General features: G+C 37.7%; 5 protein-coding genes and 1 long non-coding RNA gene across 8 annotated transcripts; 3 read left to right on the top strand and 3 right to left on the bottom strand.

Annotated features, from left to right (window-relative positions):
- The first annotated feature begins 274 nt into the window (after positions 1-274).
- LOC120015709 (sucrose nonfermenting 4-like protein) lies at positions 275-7,511 on the top strand. 3 transcript variants are annotated; one of them, XM_038868246.1, is made up of 14 exons: positions 275-487; positions 819-1,017; positions 1,157-1,244; positions 3,003-3,182; positions 3,434-3,568; positions 3,681-3,740; positions 3,986-4,075; positions 4,593-4,727; positions 5,041-5,185; positions 5,257-5,430; positions 6,423-6,486; positions 6,578-6,647; positions 6,858-6,972; positions 7,072-7,163. In XM_038868246.1, exons 2-14 carry the CDS (start codon positions 911-913, stop codon positions 7,161-7,163), a joined length of 1,455 nt encoding a protein of 484 aa, XP_038724174.1. In that variant the 5' UTR covers positions 275-487; positions 819-910. The 3 variants fall into 3 exon arrangements, with proteins under 3 accessions (XP_038724174.1, XP_038724175.1, XP_038724173.1); XM_038868245.1 differs by lacking the exon at positions 275-487 and having other exon boundaries at positions 911-1,017; positions 7,072-7,511; XM_038868247.1 differs by lacking the exons at positions 819-1,017; positions 1,157-1,244 and having other exon boundaries at positions 279-487; positions 7,072-7,511.
- Positions 7,512-9,360: 1,849 nt separating this feature from the next.
- LOC120014522 (nucleolar protein 56) lies at positions 9,361-11,393 on the top strand. Its single transcript, XM_038866492.1, has 5 exons — positions 9,361-9,572; positions 9,685-9,839; positions 10,722-10,777; positions 10,865-10,969; positions 11,046-11,393. Exons 1-5 carry the CDS (start codon positions 9,481-9,483, stop codon positions 11,103-11,105), a joined length of 468 nt encoding a protein of 155 aa, XP_038722420.1. The 5' UTR covers positions 9,361-9,480; the 3' UTR covers positions 11,106-11,393.
- LOC120014520 lies at positions 11,386-13,667 on the bottom strand. Its single transcript, XM_038866490.1, has 3 exons — positions 12,379-13,667; positions 12,161-12,304; positions 11,386-11,778 (listed from the first exon to the last, which is right to left on the bottom strand). Exons 1-3 carry the CDS (start codon positions 13,461-13,463, stop codon positions 11,742-11,744), a joined length of 1,266 nt encoding a protein of 421 aa, XP_038722418.1. The 5' UTR covers positions 13,464-13,667; the 3' UTR covers positions 11,386-11,741.
- A 438-nt stretch (positions 13,668-14,105) lies between these two features.
- On the bottom strand, positions 14,106-17,432 carry LOC120014523. The gene is made up of 2 exons (XR_005471572.1): positions 16,905-17,432; positions 14,106-14,732 (listed from the first exon to the last, which is right to left on the bottom strand). It is a non-coding gene; the product is annotated as an uncharacterized LOC120014523 (long non-coding RNA).
- On the bottom strand, positions 15,289-16,911 carry LOC120014521. The gene has a single exon (XM_038866491.1). It carries the CDS (start codon positions 16,859-16,861, stop codon positions 15,695-15,697), a length of 1,167 nt encoding a protein of 388 aa, XP_038722419.1. The 5' UTR covers positions 16,862-16,911; the 3' UTR covers positions 15,289-15,694.
- A 394-nt stretch (positions 17,433-17,826) lies between the features above and the next one.
- LOC120014261 (cytochrome P450 705A22-like) lies at positions 17,827-20,039 on the top strand. The gene is made up of 2 exons (XM_038866176.1): positions 17,827-19,187; positions 19,404-20,039. The coding sequence occupies exons 1-2, from the start codon at positions 18,294-18,296 to the stop codon at positions 20,037-20,039; spliced, it is 1,530 nt and encodes a 509-aa protein (XP_038722104.1). The 5' UTR covers positions 17,827-18,293.
- Positions 20,040-24,616: the final 4,577 nt, after the last annotated feature.

Raw genomic sequence — 24,616 nt, 5'->3', positions numbered from 1 at the left:
AAATAACATTTACTGCTTTATGTCCCATCACATAATTCAAAAACGTTTGATTGGTTTGTCCATGATGAGAGTAGTCCATCCATCCTTGTCGCCACTCAGCACCCGCACGTGCTATAGTTCATTTCAACAAATCGCATGACATCATCAAACATATTTTTACATATTTTAAATATATATTTATATTTATATTAATATTATTATACAGTTCTTGCAGTTTAAACTTTAAATGGTTACACATAAAATCACTGCTGCTATATAATCACGTGTTCTTTTCTTACTTGCTTGTTTTTTTGTTCTTTTTAAAAAATTATTATTTTTCAACATCTCTTTCCAAGCTTCCTCTTTTAGGGTTGAGAAAAGGTGTTTGATTCGATTCGTATCGCATTCATCTTCTCGATCTTCAAGAATTCATATATTTTCTGAAATTATTGTAATTGATATTAGGGTTTCGAGCTGGCTGTCCTGAATTCATTCTATATCGCTTCTGGTGAGTCCTCTGTCACTGTTTTAGAGTTTAGGGTTTCCATGTCCGTACGGTTCGAGGTATGTGAAGTTGTATTGGCGTATAAGTTTAGGAGCTGCCCTAACTGGTTTCTGAATGGTGGTGATTGATTTTTTGTTTTGATGGATTTTGATTTATTGATTTTTAGCTCGTGAATTGCATGATGTGTTAAAGTGAAGTAAGGTCTATGAATTTATTTTAACTTGAATTGAGATTTTAAAATTGGTATTTTTTTGGGTTCAATCCAAGTAGTTTCATTATTATTAATTTTTGAAAACCTTGTTGGTTTCATTTATAGTCTAGAGCTTTTGTGCAGAATGATTAGGAGGTGACAGTGTAGAAAATTCGTTGCTTAGAGGGCATTTCTGGATAATATTTTGGTCTTGGGTGTGGAAGTTTGTATCAGGCATGGATTCTGTGCGGGAAGCTGGTGGTGGGGTAGCAGGCCCAGTGCTAATGCGATTTGTTTGGCCTTATGGGGGAAAGGAAGTATTTCTAAGTGGTTCTTTCAATAGGTGAGGCTCACAGTTTTGCGGTCTCAAACATGAGGCCGATAGAATTATATTTTGTTAATTAAATACTAACTTGGTGGCCTTTGGCTTTAGTTGATTGGTATTAATAAATGGAAGTGCTTATGTCTATGAGTATGTGAAGGTGGTCTGAGATTGTCCCAATGTCTCCTGTGGAAGGTTGTCCTACTGTTTTTCAAGCCATTTGCAGCGTTACTCCTGGTTACCACCAGGTCAGTTGGTGGTTTTTTGCATTAAAAGATGTTATGTGATCGATGGATAGCATTATCTTGCCATATATGGTGTTGTTAGATCTCACTTTGAATTTATTAATTAAGCATGGTGATTCACCTTTCATTGCTTCTTAGGGTAAGAAAAAAGTAAACAACTCCCATGCACAAGGCTTCCTTAGTGGGTGGGGTCAGGGACATACAAGATGTTATGTTTTTTGAATGCAAAAAAAAGAAGTTTTTTTATTTTTTATAATTTCTTTTAAAGAAGACATGGTAAGTTAATAATATACTATCGTTTTTTATTTGTAGGGATAATTTCAGAAATCTCCCACGCTGAATGAAAATTTAGTCGTACTAAAGTATTACCTTACAGTAATCCGATTACTTTTAATGGGATTCCTTGTTCGACTTCTCACTGCTATACCTATGGACCAAATGTGGCCTTGTGTTTTAGGAAGGTTCTAAAAATGTGGTCATTAGTCTTAGCAATTGAAAGTTTACGACGCCTTGCAAAGGCGATTAATTTTAAAGCCACAAGGCCCACAACACTCTTAGATGTTTTGCTTTTATAGAAGGAAATATTTTTTATCGCATTAGGGGCAAAGAGTTCCCAATTAGGAAGGAAATCATTCGATAATAACTAAACAAGTGCTTATACCTACGATTCCCTCAACTATGCTACCAGATGACAATAAATCTAAAAGCATAAAGTGTTAGAGTAGTGACACCCATTGTGGATCTTGGGTTAATTTTGCATATCAATATGTTCCCTTTAGCTGTCAATGCAAATCATCATTATCATCACCAACGCCTTATGCCCAAACAATTTAGGGTCGCTAATGCACCACATAGATTGTGTGTAGTTATAATCTCTTTGGATTCATGTCGCAGGGTTTGAACAAAGTATGCCTTTTCCGAATGTACCATAACCCTCCTTTATCCAGGCTTTGGACTGGTGGAATTCCTTGTCATGTGAATGTGTTAATGTAGTCCATAAGATAATTAATGAATTCCATATATGTTCAGTCTTTGTTGCTTCAGAGTGGGGAATATTGGTTATCTTGTACATACCTAGTTATGGGATAAAATTTTTTTATTGATGACTTCTCCTGTACAAAGAAGAAATGTAATAATTATTTCAAAATATAAGTATTATAACGTTGGAACTATCGAAAACTCTAAGAACCAGAATTAGAGGTGGCATCTGAAAGTTTTGTGATTACCCATGATCTTGCATCTGCACTTGGCTAGATAAGAAATATACCGTATCTAGAGTAGCTAGTTCTTTGCCAGCAAGAAAAAATGTTTTGGTCCAAGACCAAGTATCTGGGTGAGAGTTTATTTAAGGTTAAATGTATTGCTGGTTTTCTATATATGTGTGTGTATGTATCTATCTGTCTCACTATGTCAAGGTTTTTTTTGGTACTTTTAGTGTTTTACTGAAATGGCTGTGTCTTTGTCAGTAGGACCTTCCTTAATTAATGTTTTAATTCTTAGGCTTTTATGCATGATCTTTAGTTGATTATTTAAAGTCGATGAGTCTTCATATCATTTGTTTTCCATTCAAAGTAGTTTACATATTAGAATTTGGAGTCCAAATCATTTGAGAGTTGGAACACGAGAGGTCATTTATATGTAATACACATGTTATATATTGTTCAATGGGGATGGGTGGATTTGATCCTCCGTCCTAGGGACACTGTTTGAATGCTAATTTTTGAAGGATTATGTGGTTATGTAGCCTTATTTAACATGCAGTACAAATTCTGTGTTGACGGGGAGTGGCGACATGATGAGCGCCAATCTTGCATGACTAGCGAATATGGAATGGTAAACACTGTCCTTGTTGCTGTGGATCCTAATTACAGTCCGGCAATAAACTCAGAGATGCCTTCTGGATCAAATATGGATTGGGATAATGAGGACTTCCGGCGCATGGTAAGGCACTAACTGGTGCCATCATTATGGGGGTTGTCTTGTGCTACGATTTTATTTTGGCATTTGATTTAGGGAGTTTAAGCATTGTTTCTGTTTTCAGAAACTGAGTGACTGATTTCAATATTCAATTACATACTCTATCATTGTAAATTTGTACTCCAATCATGTTTTGCTAGTTGCAATTGCATACAAAATCTTGGTAATAGCTTCTCAGTTTATGAGTTCCGCTGGGAACCTGACTTGCCATGCAGGTCCGTATGTCAGATGGTATGTTAACTGGGGCAGTACCAAGGATATCAGATGCTGAGTTACAGGTCTCCCGTCACCGACTTTCTGTGTTTTTGTCTACACACACCGTATATGAGTTACTACCTGAGTCAGGCAAGGTTTGGATGCTCTACTGATGGCCTCCGAATATAAGATCAATTCTAGTCACGTATTTGACCTTGATCTCCTCAAAATACTCTTCCTTTTCCTGATTAGAACTTTTTCTTGCAGGTCATTGCGTTGGACATCAATTTACCTGTGAAGCAAGCATTTCATACTTTGCATGAGCAGGTATTTGTTATGTTTTCTCCAAGGTTGTAGTTTTGTTGAATTCTTGTGGGCTGAAATTACTTGGAGAAGAGCACTCTTTGTTTGATTGGGCTGGATGGGTGGCTATTTTTATCTGTTCATTGAGAGATGCTAGTTGTTAGGAACTTTATATAGGATTTCACTTTCAATTATAACTGAATTTTTATTGATGTTCCTTTTATTGTCACCTGTTACCGATAAATAGCTTGGATACACATTATTTCCAGGGTGTTTCTATGGCTCCTCTGTGGGACGATTGCAATGGGAAATTTGTTGGAGTTCTCAGTGCATCAGATTTTATATTAATTTTAAGAGAGGTAAGTGCATCTACAATTAAGAACTTCGATCAACCTGTGAGTTTTGCATGCTTGTTGCAATTTTTTTATGAGTTCACGGATGTCTTTTTGGCTTAGATTTCACATATATTAGGGGATGCTTATCTTTCATGGCAATGGATTGTAAATTGGGTTAGAAATTACCTTTGATGTTGACTATCATTTATGTCATGTCTATGATTGTTTTTGGTAACTTTGTTTCTGTTTCTGTTTCTGTTTTCCAACTTTAGAGACTTTCCAGTGTATCAATTTCAAATGCATTTAAGACAGTCCCCCAGACACCCCCCGGGCCTTTTTCCCCCTATTTTGGGTCTTTTTTTTCCTAAATTTGTTGTGGTAGAGGGTTTTCGTCATATTGAGATGGGTCCTGGTTGAAATGCTTGTGGAAATTTTCTTTGTCGGCATGGTGGAATTGATTTTATGAATAAAATTTGTTTCGTTAATATCAGTATTTCTACCTCATGCAATCAATCTATATTCAGTAACCGTGTACATGCAGCTTGGGACTCATGGATCAAATTTGACCGAGGAAGAACTTGATACACACACCATATCTGCTTGGAAAGAGGGAAAAACATATCTGAACAGGCAAATTGATGGGCATGTCAGACCGTTTTCTAGACATCTCATTCATGTGAGTAATTTATGAGCCGTGCTGGCATGTGAATGGTTTTCTGATTCTTCTAAAATCGGAGTTTGTTATGGGCTAATAACCTTGAGAAATATTTGCCTGTCTGTGTGTGTGTGCGCGCACGCTGATGTGATTAAGAGTCAAATTATGTACTTCAACTTGGAATATTTACACATTTTTAGCATTTTTTTAGTTTATTACTTTATTTGTACTGTGCAAGTTATTGTGGCTGTATCCTAATGGTAAATTTTCAGTAGCATCTGCCTAAAAGGATTAAGCATAGATTCTTTGACCCAACTGTTTGTTGATTGTGCAGGCTGGGCCATATGACAACTTGAAAGATCTTGCTTTGAAAATACTGCAAAATGAGGTGGCTACTGTCCCCATCATCCATTCATCTTCCGAAGATGATTCATTTCCCCAGCTCCTACATCTCGCTTCACTACCTGGCATATTAAAATGTAATAAATTTTAGTAACTGTGCTAAGTTACAATACACGATTTGCTTCTGACTGATTATGTTAATTTCCAGGTATTTGCAGGTACTTTAGAAACTGTACTGGCACTCTGCCTGTATTTCAGTTGCCGATTTGTGCGATTCCTGTGGGTACATGGGTTCCAAGAATTGGAGAATCTAATAGACGGCCATTAGCTATGCTGAGACCTAGCGCTTCTCTTAGTTCAGCTTTAAATTTGTTAATTCAAGGTAGGCTTTTAGTTGTTGTGTATAGTATGCTTTCACAAACAAACAGGTTTTGTTTTGTGTGAAGTGTGATACTGTGTAGATGAGCTTACTGCAATCTGGAATTTTGATTGAATAGCTTTAGTTGCCTTCTTAGTTTACAGACTAAAACACTCTGCATGATAAGATTGAAGTTTAATGATAGGATTGTCCCACATCTTTCGATGTGGGAGCTAAGGTGTTGTTTATAGGGGGAGGTATGGGCCTCCCTTGGTACCCAAGGTTTTCTAGTATGGGCTGGGAGGCCTTGGGTACAGCCGGCCCATATGGGTGGGTGTCGGTTGGGCCTTGGGTGCTGAGCGTGTATGGGCACGACTCTATCATTTAAGCAACAAAGTCCTTACTCAATATGGTTGTGAGTGGAAAAGATACTTCTTTGGGAGGGAAATATGGAATTTATGATGAAGTCTCATGTAGATCCATGCAATAAACCTTACTTTTCAAAAATGGAAATTGTGTAGAGAAGCAGGATTGTTTTTCCTCTTTGCATTCCAACTATCATGCCGCAGCTGTCTAGTGAAAGTTAGTTCGTTGCAACCTGAAACACGCTTAACCCAAAACAGGTACATAGATGGGAATAGATTGAAGGTGAAACAATATTTGGATATGATTTTGGCTTTTGTTGGTGTTATTATGATGAGAATCCTGGTGATTATTTTGGAGAGAGCCTATCACGAATTTGAACGACATTTGTGAGTACTCTGTGTGATTGGTGGTGCTAAATGGCAGGCTTGGTTGAAAGTTGATGTGGTTTTGTATTAAAATTCCCGCCTTTCATAACCTTTTTTGTACTAGTTGAGACACATTGTTACCTTACATTTATCTATTAATATAAAATAAGAACTTTAGGAATATGATTGGGTTAATTATCCTTAATTGCCAGTATTATATTTAAACCATGTTTTCTCCTTTTTTATTTTTAATCTTACGTGGTTCGTTGTCCTTTGCATATGCAGCTCAAGTAAGCTCTGTACCTATAGTTGATGACAATGACTCCTTATTGGATATATATTGTCGAAGGTAAGTTGTGTGATTCCTTCTTGTGCATGTCTAATAAGAAGAGCAACTCTTCCATGATTGTTAATGACAATTTTGCATTACTTGCTCGCAGTGATATAACAGCTTTGGCGAAAGATAAAGTTTACACACATATTAATCTTAATGAAATGACCATTCATCAGGTGAGTGCCGGAGGTCTTGTTCTGGTTTTGCATGTATACCTTTTGGATTGGCTACCTCATACTATACTAATAATAGTGGTACTTGTAATGCATGCTTTTTCAATTCTTATTGTTTTGATTTAAAATTGATTTGGTGGAAAATCACATATGAAACCAGTTTCATCTAATAACTCAGTCTCTTTCGACCTTCATTTTTGTGATGTTTCCTAGGCACTTCAATTGGGACAAGATTCATATACTCCTTATGAACCGAGAAACCAAAGGTGTCAAATGTGCTTGCGCTCTGATTCGCTGTATAAAGTGATGGAGCGATTGGCGAGTCCAGGTATTCACTTTTCTTTTCTTTTTTGGCTTGGTCGTGTGTATCTCTTAACCATGGATGAGAAGAGTGTTTACTCATCAGGCTTCTGAACTGCATTTTCAGGTGTCAGACGGCTTGTAATTGTGGAGGCTGGCAGTAAACGTGTTGAAGGCATTGTTACATTGACCGACATTTTCAAGTTCTTGCTCGGTTAGTAGAGAGCATCAACAGGTCTTAATGGAAGGGGGTATGTGCTGCAGTTTCTGACTCCCAATGGTAGCATCTCTCACCCTTTTACTTCACAGAGATGCCATTGCCAGTACCTCTTGGTGGTGACAAGACATCATCATCTCTTTGAGACCTAGCATTGAATTGCCCTCTAGCTTTGGCACTTGTTTCTTTAAAATTTTAATCTAAAGGAAGAGGGATGTAACTGTAGAGAATTGAAAAAAAAAATTGTTGGTTCTTCCCTGCCTATGTTGATATGGGAAACATTGTTGCTCCTGATGTAGATTGGGAAGTTATTGCACTTGGAATTTGAAAATTGAGTTCCCTTGTTGCAATTTAGAAGTAAATTTTTGCAGGACCATCGAAGCTGAGGATACGAGGATGCTAATCATCTGCCCCGCACAAAGGCCGTGGTGGTTTGCTATCAAAACCCCTGTGAAGTAGTTCATTTCTGGTTGCAATTCTAATCCCTAAACCCTAATGGTCTATCCCTCACAAAGTCAGTGGTGGCTTGCTACCAAAGCCACTCTGAAGTAGGTTGCATAAACCATAATTGTCCACCCCTCACAAAGTAAGTGGTGGTTTGCTACCAAAGCCTCTTTTTTTCCGGTGGCCGAGTAACCACCAAGCTTAGCATGCTAACGTTGGTGACATGTAAGACTAGGTCGAAATTCATGTGAGTAGTGGCTCGGAAATATCTCAGCTAGTTGATTCATTCTCCCGACCTCTGGCATAAGTTCGGAATGATAACCAAATGGGCTATCACCAAGTGGTTGATTTGCTACCAAAGCCGCTGTGAAGTAGTTCATTTCAGGTTGCAATTGTAATCCCTAGCTTGATACCTCTCCCCTCCATAGCTCTATAAAATAGTCTTTGAGGGCTCATCTAGCTTCTGTGGGATCATGGTTCATGTCTTTTTCTCCTTCCATATTGAATTTTCCATCCATTTCGGTGAAAGGAGCAGAATCTTATTCACACTTTGGGCCCTTATTAACCTCTTGTGGACAACTTGCCGGAAAACTTTAGTCACACCCCACTTTTTACTAAAGACACCCCGTCAACTGAGTTTTACAAGGGATGGTCAACTCAAATTGGGGTGTCTTTAGTAAAAGGTGGGGTGTGATTAAAGTTTTCCCAACTTGCCTTAGCATGAACAGGCCCACTTTAGTCCATTATCTTTCGGCCTCCCTTCTAATGGTTTAACATGATTTTGAGAAGGAACTGCAGCTAATTTCAGCCAATTGGAATTGGCGAATTGCAGTCCCCCTCCCCACCCCCTAAATTACACAAACACATTATTGTTCCGATTTAAGTATTTTTACAATTATTGGGCTTAGGTTGCTCAACAGTTAAAACTGAAAAGAAGCCCATTTGTTGTTAGTGGGCTTGTACTAAAAAGCCCAAAAAAATATGATGAATCTTATTTGCACCCCAATTTTGTTAAATACACTCCAAAAATCATAAAAACTCATCATCTATTCACACCCCTCCTGACCCTACCACTCCCCTTCACTATCTCTTTTTTTCCTTCGTTTTCCTCGTCTCTCTTCTGCTTTGGCTTTGCCCTCTGCAACACCTCACCCTCCTCCTCAAAGCCATGCTCCTCAACCTGCCACTTCCCCATTCTGCAGCAACATCACCTTGCCTCGCCTTATCCCTACCATGATCTTTCTCCTTCAAATCCCCATTTTTGTTGACGTCAACCACTTTTCTGCTCAAACCAACACTACCCATTTTATTTATCGATCTCAAGCCACCAATTACATCACCAAGATCATCACTTGCTTTCCGTTTTGAACCCACACTGCTCCTCGGTCTCTTACTCCAAACCCTCCTTCTTTAACAAATTATGCCCCAAATACCTCCTCTCAAACTGGTGCAACAACCTACACCTCGAGACCCTCGATTGTATACTTGCCTGTGATGACCTCGTGCACAACTTGGTGAGCACCGGAGGTCAAGTGACCACTGGAGGTGAGAAGGTTGGGAGGGTAGAGAAATGGCTGCCACCATAATGGACAGGGTGCAAGTAGTAAAATCTAAAAAGAAAGAGAAAATAGAGCGAACTCATAATTGTTTTAATTTAAATTGGGGTTTATTTATAATAAGATGTATTTAGTAAAAGTGGGGTACAAATAACGTTCATCAAGTAATATTGAGTCGAAGACGAACAAATTTCGCCGCCGTATGTTCTTAGGAAATCGGGCGTGTGATCCAATACGACGTCGTTAGATAAGGTCCAGCACGAACCGTGCGTCAAAACGGTTGCAGAGGGGGATTTCACCCAATTTTGAAGTGATAGCCATGGATGGACTGAGCGATGAAGAAAGAAAAGCTCTCAGAGGAAGCAAATTCGCTCCTCTCCCTCCTCCTCCTCCTTCGCGTTCCCGATCCAAGTACCCTCCTCTCTCTTTCTATACCTACATGTGAACCCTTGTAGGGGATTTTGAATCAGATCAATTCGTGGTCTGTTTCTTGATGTATGTGTTTTCACCTGTGTATTTGTAGGTTGGCTCATCCTGGGGGGCCATTGACCACGAACAAGGCTGCGGCGCTGGCGAAGTTTCTGGAGAGGAAGTTGCAAGACCCTAATGGGTTGTCTTCGATTGATCCCGATATTCTTGAACGTGCTGTTGAAAATGCCAGAGACACTGTATTTGCAAGTATTTCTTCCTCTTATTGTTGAAGCTTTTGATATTTGATTTAATGAATGATGGAAACTGAAAGAAAGCAAGAATTAGAACATTCAGGGATTTTAAAGTAGCAGGAAAGGATATAGGAAGCTGGGTTTACGTACTGCTTTAATCTTTTGCATATTTTGGTTGATTGAACTGAAGTGCTGAGGTGTGCATGGTGGTTTCTGATACAGAGGCTAGTAAGCTTAGATATTTAAATAAGGCGACCTGCCGATGCCCGCATGACTAGGTTAATGTGGCTTTTCAGTATAATGGTGATTTGATGCTCAGTTTTATCCTCTCTTTTTTATGCTCAGTTTTATCTGTTTGTTCTTTGTGTGTATTCATGTTCTCATCTTTGTTGTCTAAGAAGAATCAAACTTTTGAAGTCCACATGTATAAGTCAATGTGGATTTTCATTTTAACCGTCGTTTATCTTCTTGTTACTTGTATGTGTTTTATATTCTCCATGTAGTTGATGTTTTCTGAGACTTGAAATTGAATAACCAAGCCTGCTGAACTGCATCTAGTTTACACATAGTTTGTGGTTGGGGTTTTTAGAAGGAAAGAATGACATTGAAGATGCTTGATCTTAAAAGAGATCGTGATTCTATGGTTGATAAGAGAATTCTGGCATTGTTATTACCATAACGGGAAATTTGTGCGTGACATTTATGACCATGAAGCACTGGTTAGCATATGGTGATCTAAGCATTTGAGTTAGTGTGGCCCTTATTGTTATTTACAATTGATTGCACTGGCGTCGTTTGCTTGTGAGTGCCCTCTATGCATTGGGAAATATCTACGGCTAACATTGAATTCTTAGATGGAAATTAGATTTTGATGTTCTTTTCTCTCTTTTGATATCAGGTACTTCAAACTCAGGAAGATCAATTCGGCATGTGACATCCTTTGGTGACTCCGAGGTGCTTGAGCTTTTTTCAAATTTTTGTTGGTAACTGAAAAAGAAGGATTTATCCATTTCTCTTTTTATTTGGTTGTAACTTTGACAGGAGTCATTTGAAGAAGAAAGTACAGAAACCTCTAAGCCAAAGAAACAAAAGGAGAAGAAAAACAAAAAGGAGAAGAAGAAGAAGAAGAAAAACAAAAAACAGAAGGTAATATAAGGTTGATGGATTTGTTTTTTCCCCTCTTTCTTTGTTGTAACAGCCGCGGAGCCCTTTTCTATTGCAGGCACCAGAAGATGGTGAATGTGCTACGCTGAAGAAGCCCAAAAAAAGGATGAAATTGTGACCATGATTGATACTCTAAGTGTTATGCCGAAAAAAGTGAGGGGCTTGGCATATTGGCCATGGAAAAGAGAACCTTATTTTCATCCATTGCATACTGAAGAGTGAAAACATGATTCGCCAAATGGCTAGTTTCCTGAGCCATCTGAATGTTTGTTTTGTGATTGTTGCAAGACTTTGATTCTTTCCCCAGACCAATATTCAATTTCTGGCATAACAGACGTTTTATGTTGTTGCTTTGTAGGTTAGGATGTTAAAGAACAGTGATTCTCAATCAAATGCAATTGTGCAATTCCTCTTCCCTTGTTATTAAAGAAATTCTCAATCAGGGAATTACTTGAATCAAGTAGCAGAGCATTATTTTGCTCAAGCTTGAAGTTCATTTCATTCACCATCAATAATTCCGAGATGGAGAAAACAAAGAAAGAAAAAATTGAAATGGGATAATTTTCTCATTTATGAGAAGTGAAAGCATCACATGGAATAAGCCAAAGAGTGAAGCAAACTAGAACAATTCTGCTACTTTCGTTCTCTGCAACACACCACCAGTCCCCACCATCCAGAACCTCCAAACCCATAAAGAGGGCGAATCATGGTATCCAAGCTCCCATGTCATATGGATTAAGACATTAGGTAAGCTCTATCCAGCCAAAATGAGGCCAGGTGAGTTGAATTGCCTGCACATGAGAACAAATTAGCCGCCACTGCCAAGAAATCATTACTCCTTGCATGAAATCCCCACAGCAGTTTCTCTGTAATGTAGTAAACCAACATAAAAGCACATGCTAATATACATTTCATCACTGTTCTGAACCATTGGAGTATCACCGGCTTCATGCCTCAAAATTTTTTGAGTTCTGATAAATGATTACATTGTAACGGTACAAGATTGCAGACATCCAGTCAAAAGGCCTGCTGTATTTAAGTAAAGATGAACAAGGCGTTGAAAAAGAAGAAACCCAAACATAATTAGTTTGCCAAGAATATAAGAGCATAGGTTGAGTCACGCTTCAATATTGACAATTGAAGAAAAAAAAGGTAAATGACAACCAACATTACCGATCACAATGCTGCAACTTCAATAATTGTTTTGGATTAATTGCACTTCTGAAGACGTTCAACGCTAAGAAATCAACGAAATCATGTGATGTGACAACAAAAATGTGAATCATAATGCTTGGTTCCTTTGCTGTTGTGGGATCCTACTCACTTCTCCTAGCTTCCTTGATAGGTTCAGTTTCTCATTATACAGCTTCATAAGTTCAGGAGTTTCTTCTTCATAACACTTCACAAACTTCTCAAGGAACAACTCTTCTCGACAAGAAAACAAAGCAAACAAACTACGCTCTTCAATTTGACCTTTCAACAACAAAACTTGAGCAACGGATCCCCTTGGAACAATTCTTTTCTCCAAGCTCAATGAAACAAGTACCGGGTATTTGCAAACAATCGATGGCTCTAATTCCATTACATTGATGAAATAGTCCATCACTGCCATAATCTTCTTCACTGATGCCGTCATACACCATGGACACCTCCCAAATGCCACAATAACATCTTCATCAGACCAACCCCATTTCTTATAAACATCAACCTTCTTTTGCCACAATGATTTGCTCATTGTCCTCAAAGCAAAGACGGCCAGAACAAATTTTGACATAAATGGGTTGAACCCCATTCTTTTCACTTCCTCAACGGTCTCCCTAAATCTATCTGAGCCAATAAAAAATGCTCTAGGCTGGCATCTTAATATGGTAAGGATTTTTGATTCTGGTACTCCATTTTCTCTCAATATGTTGATGTTAGATGCAATTGGAGTCTTTTCAAGGTCCAAATTTAGGATACCGGCATAGCGTTTAAATGTTGCAACAGCCTTTTCTTCGGATTTAAGCACATTGGTAAAGAAATCAAAGGTAGGAATAAGTTGTTTTTCCAAGCTTCTTCTGAAAGTTGCTGGGTAATAACACATGATCTTGGCAAGTTCAGAGCTTGACATCCCTTTAGAGTAAAAATACTCAAGTTTGGGCAAGAGGTACTTCTCAGCATCGCATACAAGCAAACATGGGAGTTTGTTAATAACTGTGAAGATCTGGGGTTCCGTTAAACCATGATTCCTCAGAAAAGCAATTACAGAATCAGGTTTTTCGGGGGTCTCAAAGTGGACATGCTTTGAAGCATTCAGAGCCGTTTCTGGCGAGAATCCACATGAGTTTACAAGATACGAAACTACAAATGAGTGATTATCTGCACTAGATGAGACGCACTTGAGAGAGATTAATCGAAGAAAACGCAGATTGTGTGTTGGTGAAGCTGTAACAGTGCGTCTCCCATGGAGAATCGTTTTACAGAGAGAGTAAAACATCAAGTTTGAAATTAAGCTAATGAGGTAGTGAAGCGTACCGATTCTTGAAGAAAAACTCGTACGAAACGAATTTCAAATTGCAGTAGAAAACCCTCGATTGCCGTTTCGACCTAAAACTAAAACCCCCGTTGCAGCAATGTTGAAGAGTTTCTAGCATGGTCGGGGAAAGCTGGGGACCTGACTCACATTGAGCATTTAAACGCGCCGTTTCATTTGTAAGTACGTCAACGATTTAAACGTCAGGGATGCACCCGGCCCATTGGACTTATACGGCCCTTCCAGTTGCCAAGGCTTTGAAGGCCCACCACAATACTTGGAATTACTGAGCTTTTGGGTGTGAACGGTGGTGGGTTACAGTCGATTTTTTCCCTGAATGAGAAATATATTGAAGCTTCCTCTCCACGTTCATCCAATTGAATGCGAAATATACACACTTTGTGGAAAATTATATATAGCAAAATAAAAATTACATCAATAATCATAAATTAATACACAAAGACTATATATATGTGTGTGTGCGCGCTTCTCACACACGGGATCCCGTAGTGTTTTTAAAGTGCGGGATAGGTTTTCAACCCTTGATCAGATCAAATGACCCTGGCCCACATTAAAGCACACATGTGCAATGTTGGTAATCAAGAGTGAAAAAGGTATCCCGCACTTAAAAAAATTCACGGGATCCCGCGTGTGAGAATTCGGGATATATATATATACACACACATATATATTCACTCTATTATACAGCATTAGAGAAATATGTCATTGAAAGAAAATCTAGATGTATAAACTATAAACCTTAATTGTCATATTTAAAAACCTATACATTCATGACTATATATATATATATATAGTGCCTTCAATGCCTTTCCAGCAATTTCTTCTCGGAAGCCCAAATGAGATCAAAGCAACCGACTTTTGTTTGATCAACATCAAAAGCAAGCTTCAGAACCTCGTGCCTCTCCATAGGAGCAGCTTCCATATCAACATCAAAAGCAAGCGCTCTCATTTCTTTTTTGTCCTGGCCTCTGCATGTGTTGTGGCCAGAGGAAGGGAGGAGATTTCAAGTTTAGAAGATGAAAAAAGATCACAGGTCTTACTTGAGTGCCATTGTCTTGGCCTTCCAAGGCAGTGCTGTAGAAGCAGTGTATCTACTCCAGAACTGAGGAGCTCGCAAGACATGCTTCTAGAGGAAGAGGTGCCCTTGCCTTGGTCATACTCTTTCATCATTTGATCTGTTAGCTTTAAGTTTGTGAAATGCTTCAAGTTCATCTGGATTCTCAAACAGAGAGTTGGTTAATCTAGACAGTCCAACAAGGAACAAATAAACCCAGAAAGAATAATTCTTTAGAAATCCAGCTTTATTAGTACTCTAGCTTCATGCAGTGGAATATTTAGCAAAAGAATATTAGTCAATCCCCATATATCGTATGCAACCTTTCCACATGACTAAAATATACAACCTTCAATATCAAAGCTCCTTGAGGGATCTGCTCCAGGTTTACCACCATTAGCACAGTCAACATGATCAAAGAAATGTAACATTATATATATAAAGCTCATGTCAAGCATTCATGTAAGTTGCTTAAGCCAGACAGTAAAGATCATCTTCCATGAGAAAGTTGATTCTAATTCCGTGGAAGAAAGCAAATCACAAGTTATAGCCTGGAATAGCTTATACCTGTTGCTCATGCTAAAAAATTCAGGATAGCTGGCAGCAATAATTTATTTTAACATGGCAGCAGGTATTTCTTCCTTTTTCTAGCATTTGCAGAGTACAAACATAAAGACAAAGATAAAAACTTTTGTAGGAAATGCCACAACAAAAGAATAAAAATAGCAGGCATCCATAGTTAACATATACCAAAATTCAACCACTACATTGCGACATGTTGCACTTCGAGATAAATGTTTTGAGTAAGAACTGGAAAATATCCACTAAGAAAAGGCCTAGAGCACATATGGCGGGTCAACTCAAAAGATCCATGGTTCTGGGATAATCCCATCAAAACATTCCTCTGAGGCTTTAGATTAGAAATCTTAAACAAATCTTCGAGAATAGGCTATAGCAAGAAAGTTTACAGCAGTATCGAGGCCCCATAAACTCATAATTGAATCCACTTTAGAGTCATGAACTCTTCAAGAGAAACTGATGTTCCAAAAGAACTGACAAAATCAAGTAAAATGACAACCACATGTGAATCATAAAGTCTGAATCCTTCAAATGCCAAATATTACTCCTTTTTGAGCTGCCTCGAAAAGTCCAATGTCTCTGTGTAAAGCTTCAACAGCTGAGGAGCTTCTTCTTGATAACGATAGACAAACCTTTCAAGGAACAACTTCTCTCTAGATAGAAACAATCTAGTCAAGCTACTGGCCTTGACCAGACCCTTCGACATCAAAACTCTAGCAACTGAACCCCTCGGAACAACTCGCTTCTTCAAGCTGTATCCAAGAAGTTCTGGGCGCTCAGAAATAAAGGACGACTCTAATCCAAGTACATTGACATAATAATCCATCATCCCCATAATCTTATCCTCAGACAATGTCATAACAATTGGAAACCTCCTAAATGCCATTAAAATGACTTCCTCAGACCACCCCCATCTTTTATAGACATCTATCTTCTTTTTCCATGTCAATTTGCTCATTGCCCTCAATGCACGTACAGCCGTAACAAATGTGAACATAGAAGGGTTAAACCCCTTTTCCTTCACCTCCTCCACACTCTCCCTGAACTTATCTGGGTAAGTAAAAAACATCCGAGCAGAATGACATAGGATGGCGGCAATATTTGGTTCTGGCACTCCATTATCTCTCAACGTATGGATATTGGGACTAACACAAGTTTTAAGATCGTGAAGTAGAAGGCGAGAATAGCGCTTAATGGTTAAAAACGTCTTCTCATCTGATTTGAACACATCGTTTAAGATTTCAAAAGAAGGAATCAATTGGTTCTCTAAGCTCCTATGTAAAATGGATGGGTGACTACATAAAACTTTAACAAGCTCGGGTCTTAAAACCCCTTTAGACTTGAAAAATTCAAATTTCGGCAAGAGGGTTTTCTCAGGATCAGATCCAAGCACTTCTGGATATTTCTTGACGACTTCAGAAATTTGGGTTTTGGAGAAACCATGGTTATGGAGAAAAGCAAGAACCGATTCAGGTTTTTCCAGGGTTTTGAATCGGACATTTTTGGAGACAGTTAAAGCAGCTTCCGGAGATAGCCCACACGAGTTTATGAGGTATGAAACAGTAAGAGAGTTGTCATTTGCAGTGCTTGAGATGAACTTGAGAGACATTAACGATGATGGGTTTCGAGGAGAAAGCAGTTCGTGGGTAGATGAAGATGTAATAGTGCGTCTCCCATGGAGAAATGCTTTACAGAGAAAATTAACCATCAAAACAAGATTTATGGTGCCGAGAGTCTGAGAGGCAGCTTACCTAGTTCTTGACGAGCAACGCTTCATCGAATTTTTTGAATTGTAGCAGAAAACGGTCAAGAAATAGAGAACCTTAAAAACCCCTAGCAGAATGTGGAGCCGACGGTGTTTGACGAGAAGCACCGCTTCATTCATAAGAACCGTTAACCAGGAAATGAGGTCAAATCTTTTTTTTTAAAGTCAAAACTCAAAACAATATATGAATTACTTGGGGGAATTAGTTCAATTTACATTGGTTCAATCTCAGCCTTAATTATTTTTAGATAAATTATTAATAAATAATAAATACAAAATATTTGGGGTGTATAATTTAATAATGTATTTTATAAAAAAAAAATGACAAATAACAAGAAGTCAAATAAATCCAATCCTTCTCACTTAACCCTAATTTATAATAATAAATAACCTACTTAACTCAGTTGTTAGAGTATTGCTTTCATACGGCGAGACTTAGTGGTTCAAATTCAATAGTAAGTAAATGTAAAAACTTATTTAATAACCCTAGATACCAAAGTCAATACTCACTATTTTTTTTGGTTAAAATATTAAATATGTCCTTAGACTATCACATTTTTCTCTATTATGTCCTTAAACTATTTTTTTTCTTCATTCTATCCTTAAACTATTATTTTCCACATGGTTTCTCTCCTCAGTCAACTTTCCGGTGTTGACTCCGACGAAAATGCTGACGTGTCATCTGAACTCTAACGAGTTTTTTATTTTATTTTATAATCACATGGATGCCACGTCAGCATTTTCGCCGGAGTCAACACCGGAATGCTGACTCAGGATAGAAACCATGTGGAAAACAATAGTTTGAGGATAGAATGAAGAAAAAAAATAGTTTAAGGACATAATCGAGAAAACTGCTATAGTCTAAGGACATATATAATATTTTAGCCTTTTTTTTTTATTGATTTTGTATCTTTTCCATCCTATTCTAGTTCTCTATTTTCCATTTCATTTTGTCAACGAATTCATTTTTTTTTCCCCTAAGAAAAATACATGTTGAATCGACTAAAAGCCTTACAATCAAAACCATTTAGCTCAAATCTCTAACATATTACTAGAATAAGAACTATTCGTTTTCACGTAGACATTGGCTTCATTAAGCTTTCTCCGTGTGATGTAGACCTCAAAGAAACAATAGATATACATACATACATACATACATGTATATAGATATAGATATATACATACAGGAATATAAATTTAACCATATAGATAAAGATGATGACCCAGAAACAATGCTCAAAACAACTGAGTTTGAATACTATTTCATCATCTTTGTGTGATGCAACAAAAAAATGAAAGGGATGTTTTTTTAGTAAGATTAATCTATTTATATTTTATAGGCAACTGAGGGCAGGAAGTCAGTGACCTTGAAACAATGGCCACCATTTCTGAGCTCCAACACTACTTGATCCTCTTCATCCTCTTCTTCATCACAACTCAACTTCTTCTCTCCATCTATAAGAAATATTCAAGGAAACCTACTATTCATCATCTCCAACTCCTCCCAAGCCCACCGGCTCTTCCAGTCATTGGTCACCTCCATTACCTTTCGTTATCAGTGCACAAATGCTTCAATAATCTTTCCAAATATGGGCATCTCCTCTATCTACGTTTTGGCTCATATCAGTGCATTCTTGTTTCATCGGCTTCATTGGCCACTGAAATCTTCAAAAGAAATGACCTTGCTGTTTCACAAAAGCCAGTTCTTAATGGGAATTCTAAGTTGTTTGGAAACTCATCTTTTTTGGCTGCTCCATATGGAGATTACTGGAGGTTCATGAAGGAAGTGTGCATGACTGAACTGCTAGGAACAATACATCTGAAAAGGTCAAAAAGTGTTAGACATGAAGAACTCGCCAAGTTTCTCCACAAAATTCTGGAGAAGGCTAAGGAAGGTGAGACTGTCGATTTGGGTGAAGAGGTAACCAGGTTTGCAAAAAATACTATAATCAGGATGGCAATTAACACAAAATCAGATGGCGAGGCAGAGAAGGTTTCAGAGTTGGTGACCGGGGCATTTGAATTGTCTGCAAAGATGACTTTGACCCATATGATGGGTCCTTTGAAGATGTTGGGTTTCTGGGTGTATAGGAAAAGATATATGGATGTGACTGGGAGGTTAGATGAGTTTATGGAGAAGGTTGTGAAAGAGCATGAAGAACCGAGTGGCTTGGAGAACAAGGACTTGTTGGATATTCTCTTGGAAGTTCAGCAAGATCCCACGGCTCGAGTTAAGATTACCTGGAACCATATCAAGGCTTTCTTGTCAGTAAGTAAAAATACTCTTAACCCTTCCTAATCATCTATCGTCTCCTATTTTATTTACCTTGATTTATCATATTCACGTATAAAACACAGAACTTTTCAATTGGTTTGGCTACAGCTAATAAAGATTACCTAAACTAGCTAGTAATAAAGATTACCTAAACTGGCTGATGATGAGGATACCATGCCTGGATTTCTCAAAATCTTTTCATGATGTCAGGAGTTGCTGATTGGAGGCATTGGTACCACAGCAGAAACCATCCCGTGGGTGATGGCAGAGCTCATAAACCATCCTGAAATATTCAAGAAGGTTAGGGATGAGATAAAGTCTATTGTTGGGAGCACTAGACTGGTGGAAGAGTCAGATATCTCTAACCTCCATTACTTGCAAGCAGTTGTGAAGGAGACAATGAGACTTCACCCTGCAGCGCCTATGATTCCAAGAAAAACCAACAAGGATATCAGAATTGGAGGCTTTGAGATCCCTGCTAATACTGCAATAGCCATTAATGCATATGTGATAATGAGGGATCCAAATTCATGGGACAAGCCCAATGAATTCAATCCTGAGAGATTCATGATCTCTTCTACTGAAAACCCAAATGAGACAATGAGCCCGAAGATAATCAATTTTCTCCCATTTGGGGCAGGAAGGAGGATGTGCCCTGGTAAAAATTTAGCACTTGCTGTGTTGACTACCGCTGTGGCGGCCATGGTTCAATGCTTTGATTGGAAGGTTGGTGGGGGTACAGATGGAGAGAAAGTGAACATGGAAGTTGGTCCAGGCATTACTATGCGCATGGCTCATCCTTTTTTATGTCTTCCAGCAGTTCACTTCAATCCATTTGCTGCATAATTCAAGCTCAATCAAGTTCACTGAAACCCTCTTTCAACTGTGAAAATGGCTTGAATCGACTTCATTATTATTAGCATCTCAGTCTATGTCCAGACCGTCTACGTGTTTGTGAACCTATATGCATCTGTAATTCTGTATGTTTGTTTGTTGATATTGTCTACTTCAGTTTCCAAACAAATTTTCATAGTTCTTGATTTTCTAGCACTTTTCCAAATTGAGGAGCTTTCCTCATCACATCGATTCACTCAAGGAATAAACATACCTCATTGCATCGAGCTTCAAGGCTTCAACTGGAAATCTAGTCATCAGAAATGGCATGATAAGGCAATACACAGTGCAGCCTACAGCAGAAGAAAAAAGAAATGAAGAAATTGGAGATCAGGCATTTTACAATTGCTCTTTCATCCTAATCTTAACCACAACCAAATCCTTCCTAATCATCCTGCATCATTCATCTTTTCTCGATAGAGCTTCAAAAGATCAGGAAACTCCTCAAAATGGATCATAAACCTTTCCAAGAAATACTTCTCAGGGGGCAGAGTCGTTTTACATAAAGAAGTAGTTCTATCAACCAAATCTTTTGAGAACAATATCATCAGATCCTAGCACATTCCTCAAAATTTCCTAACATGGAATGATATGATCATTCAAGCTTCGAACTAAAACAGTCGGGAAAGCAGAGAAGCACCCCGCAAGGCCATTCTTTGACATTCCTTTCAAACCAAAAAAAAAAAACCATCTGCGATCGGGACATACCCAAACCTTGTTTCAAAAAAAAAGTCAAATTAACCAAAAACATATTTTTAAATTTAAGCATATAATTGATTTTATGTTACTAAAATCATAAACCGTAAGTCAAATTAATATTAACTTATTTGAATGTTTATTGAATTATACAGTTTAATTTGGTAAATTAATGTTGATGCTGATTATGATCGGATCAGTTTGAGTTAATGACGAGTTTGATCAAATCAAGGCTGATTTTTATAGGGTCGAACATGGGATGGGATGTAAAAATTGTCCTGATGTGTGGAGTGGGGTGGGATCGGGACATATAAATAAGATGCGGGCCGGAGACTGGACGGCCGTTATCCGTCCGTTGCTATCCAAGTAGATCTTGTTAAGAGATCGATGCATGTGATTTTTTTGATCAAATTTGTGCCTTTTGGGTCCCTATTTGAAGTTTTAACTACCTTTCTGACTTCAGATATAAAACCGTAACCTCCTCCACGCCTCGGTTGTCGGTACAGTACTAAATCAGCTTGGATTTACGTGGACTTGGCCCAATCACAGTTTACATTCCAAAGCCCATCCCAATAGAAGGCCACAACGTACTGGCCCACACCTTTCGCCGACATTTGGTGGATGCCGTTCAATAGTGTCCAAAACGAGCAAAGTAAGCAAAAATCCTGAAGTGCCGCCACATGTGGCCAAATCTTGTCCAAGTCAGAAAACAAAAAACAAAATTGCTTTTCACTTGATGACCGGATGATCCGGTACCTTCCATCTGCTCTCACGGCAAAACCTTACCGACTACAACCGGTGGCCCGGTCTACCCGGTGATGCATTTATAGACGTCTTACCTACTACTACTACACAACCAAAAGCCACTTTGTACTTCGGTAATTGTACATTTTTTTTTTGGTAACCTAAAATTCCCAATGCAAATGTCCACCAAATAATTAGTCGGTTCTAAACTCGGATCGTGAATCCAATTTGATCTACGAGAAAGAATGATAAGCCCAAAGGCGACGTTGGCGTCTTGAGAATGAAGTCGAAACTCACAAAAGAGAGTTAACTCAAAAAAGTCTTTTTTTTTAAAGAATGTTATAGATCTCGTTGTATTAGGTTACGTAATAAATTGAATAACTGATTGACTGAGGCCCGTAGGTACTCGGAATCACCATAAAGGTGAAATACAATCTAAGGATTAAAAAAACAATAACAAAATAATAAAACATGAACATTAAATCGGACATCGTCAGAGACATTACTGGACCTCCCACCTCTACAAGAAGTTCAACTGAGAGCATCCACAGTGGCGCTTGTAATATCAAGCACTCCAAAACCATTCTCTCTCTTCTCCTTTATCATGCGTGGCACAATTTAATTGGATAAGTGAATCCCACAATATACATTATTCATCAACACTTCATACATTTCAATTCTCTATACTCACTTTCTCTATTTTCTCTCTCTTCCTTTTTATCATCTATCTCTTCATTTTTATCATCTCTCTTCATTATTCATCAACTATATATATACTCCAACTCTCACGTGTACTTTTTCCACAATTAAATTTTCAAGTGTCATTTTTCACTCATTGTGTGCATATAACGCTATACTTATCAAAAAAATAACATTTTAAGTACTTAAAATACATTCCATTATATCTATTGTAAACATCTAACACTTAATTTATCAAGAAAGTATCATCTCAGGTACTTTAAAATCATCCCATTGTGGATGCTCTGACCTCCCACGTTTTGAAAAAATTTACTGCAGTCAACTTCAAGATTTCTTTGTTTTGGTAATTGTACAATGCTGACATGGAAGAGAGATTTCAGCCGTTCATTGTCACACAACACCGATCTTAACCGTTGGTCAAAACTGCAACTGAAACAAAAATCATAATTCTTCGTTACAAAAGGTTTCGATGACTGTCCCACACGCTCTACTTCAGCGCTTGGCACTACTCGCTTTCTTACATCGAATAAATGTAGGCTAAAAGGTGTTCGCTTTAAAAAGCAACCGCCACAAACTCCGTACAGATTCTCTTTCATTTCTCATATGCGCGTTGTCACGTTCTTTAAAGGGAGCGTGGAGAGAGATTGCAGTAGGGAAGGGCGCAGTAGAAACTATGGTTCGTAGTGCACATGTCGACTTTTGGTTCGTTGGACGTTGGACCTTTTGGGGATTTCGTAATCTAGATTATTAATTGATATTTAAAATAAAAATCGTCCTTCTGGTATTAAATTTAATTTCGTTAATGTTTGGCCAACCAACTTGTTGTCTATTTGTTCTAAATGGAATCATATCCATGGTTTGTATTTTTTTAAAAAATTTTAGTAAATATAAAATGTGTCACAAGTGGTTATAATAGTTCATGATTAAGATTGAAGCACGTGCAACTTGCTTCAATTAATATTAATCCATATTTTTCTAGATTTTTTTCCATGTAATTGGTGTATCAAATAGATAAATATGAAAAAGATAAAACGAAAGCTTTTTTGCAAATATTATAATTAATAGAACCAACTTGTCTTGTCATCCGGTGATAAATTTGCGTGTGAACTAACAATTCGAATTTAAACTCATTTCGAATGTCCAAAAAACAAAATTAATTATTGGGGACAGACATACCGATAAAACAGCAGTAGCCATAGATACGATTCTCAATCAATAAGGGGAAAATGTAATATGTGTTTATGTAGCTATTGGTCAAAAAGCAACTTGTGTGTTGTTACTTTATTCTTGTTTATCGAAAAAAAACTAAGCAATTCTATCATGATTTTTGAGTCTAACGACATGAGATTATACCATTTCGAATGCTCAAATGACAAACTTGAATGTTGTTACTTGTTATCATCGTTTATCCAAAAAAAAACAAACTAAACAATTATCTTGTGATTTTTGAAACCGAAGTGCAAGGTAAAGATTTACACATTCTCAACACGCGCAAAACTCAAGGTCCATTTGGTGGACAATTTTAAAAGTAACATATATATTTGTTTATATGGTAGCATGTAGTCTGTCTAAACTGCTGGGACTGTTTCGTTCAATTTATGCTGGTAGCATGTATATTGTTTAAAATGTCATGACAAATTACGTACAATGGTGTATGCATTTTATCTTAAACATAAGTAATTAAATATCTAATTGTTTCACAATTCAAGTAATTGTTACATAGTCTAAATTCTTACATAATTACATTGCAAATATATTATATATTTAAAATAACATAAAATTAATTTCTTATGTTACATGGGTACGAAAACAAACCGAAGAAAAAACCAATAGCCTCTGAGGGCAATGCATATCAATATATTACGTATTTCATTGTCATACCAAAGACAATTAATTGGAATGATAGGGGTATAGGAGGTTAGTTTTGGTAATTGTCATAAAAGGGTCATGGTATTTTTCGTACAAAATATTAAGATGCTAGTAAAATTCTTGAGACGATTGCTTTACGATGATAGAGATGGTGGGACGGAATTTCTATTTGGTAAACAAATAGCATATGCGATACTTAATCACTTAAGAAGCACCTAACGTCCGTATAATATTCTCACAATAACATCTAATAAGAAGGAATATAATGTGATCCAAACATGTTATTCATAGTATGTAATAGATTCATAATTTGATCACTTAAAAGAGCATTGTCAAATTTATTTTTCCCTCAAGGCTTGCATGGCTTACTCCGTGCACTCGGTTACAGGGGATTATTATTTACGAACTCCTTCATTGGACAATGAAGTAATGGAACAGCATAACCTCACGAAAGGACAATTTTGTCCCATGCAAGCTTAGAGCACCAACAGCTTCACCGGAGGACATTCGTGTAATTACAC

Source organism: Tripterygium wilfordii, chromosome 14 (genome assembly GCF_013401445.1).
Source record: "Tripterygium wilfordii isolate XIE 37 chromosome 14, ASM1340144v1, whole genome shotgun sequence".
Lineage (NCBI taxonomy): Eukaryota > Viridiplantae > Streptophyta > Magnoliopsida > Celastrales > Celastraceae > Tripterygium > Tripterygium wilfordii.
The sequence above is the reverse complement of the archived record's forward strand: the minus strand, read 5'-3'. Positions and strand labels throughout refer to the sequence as shown.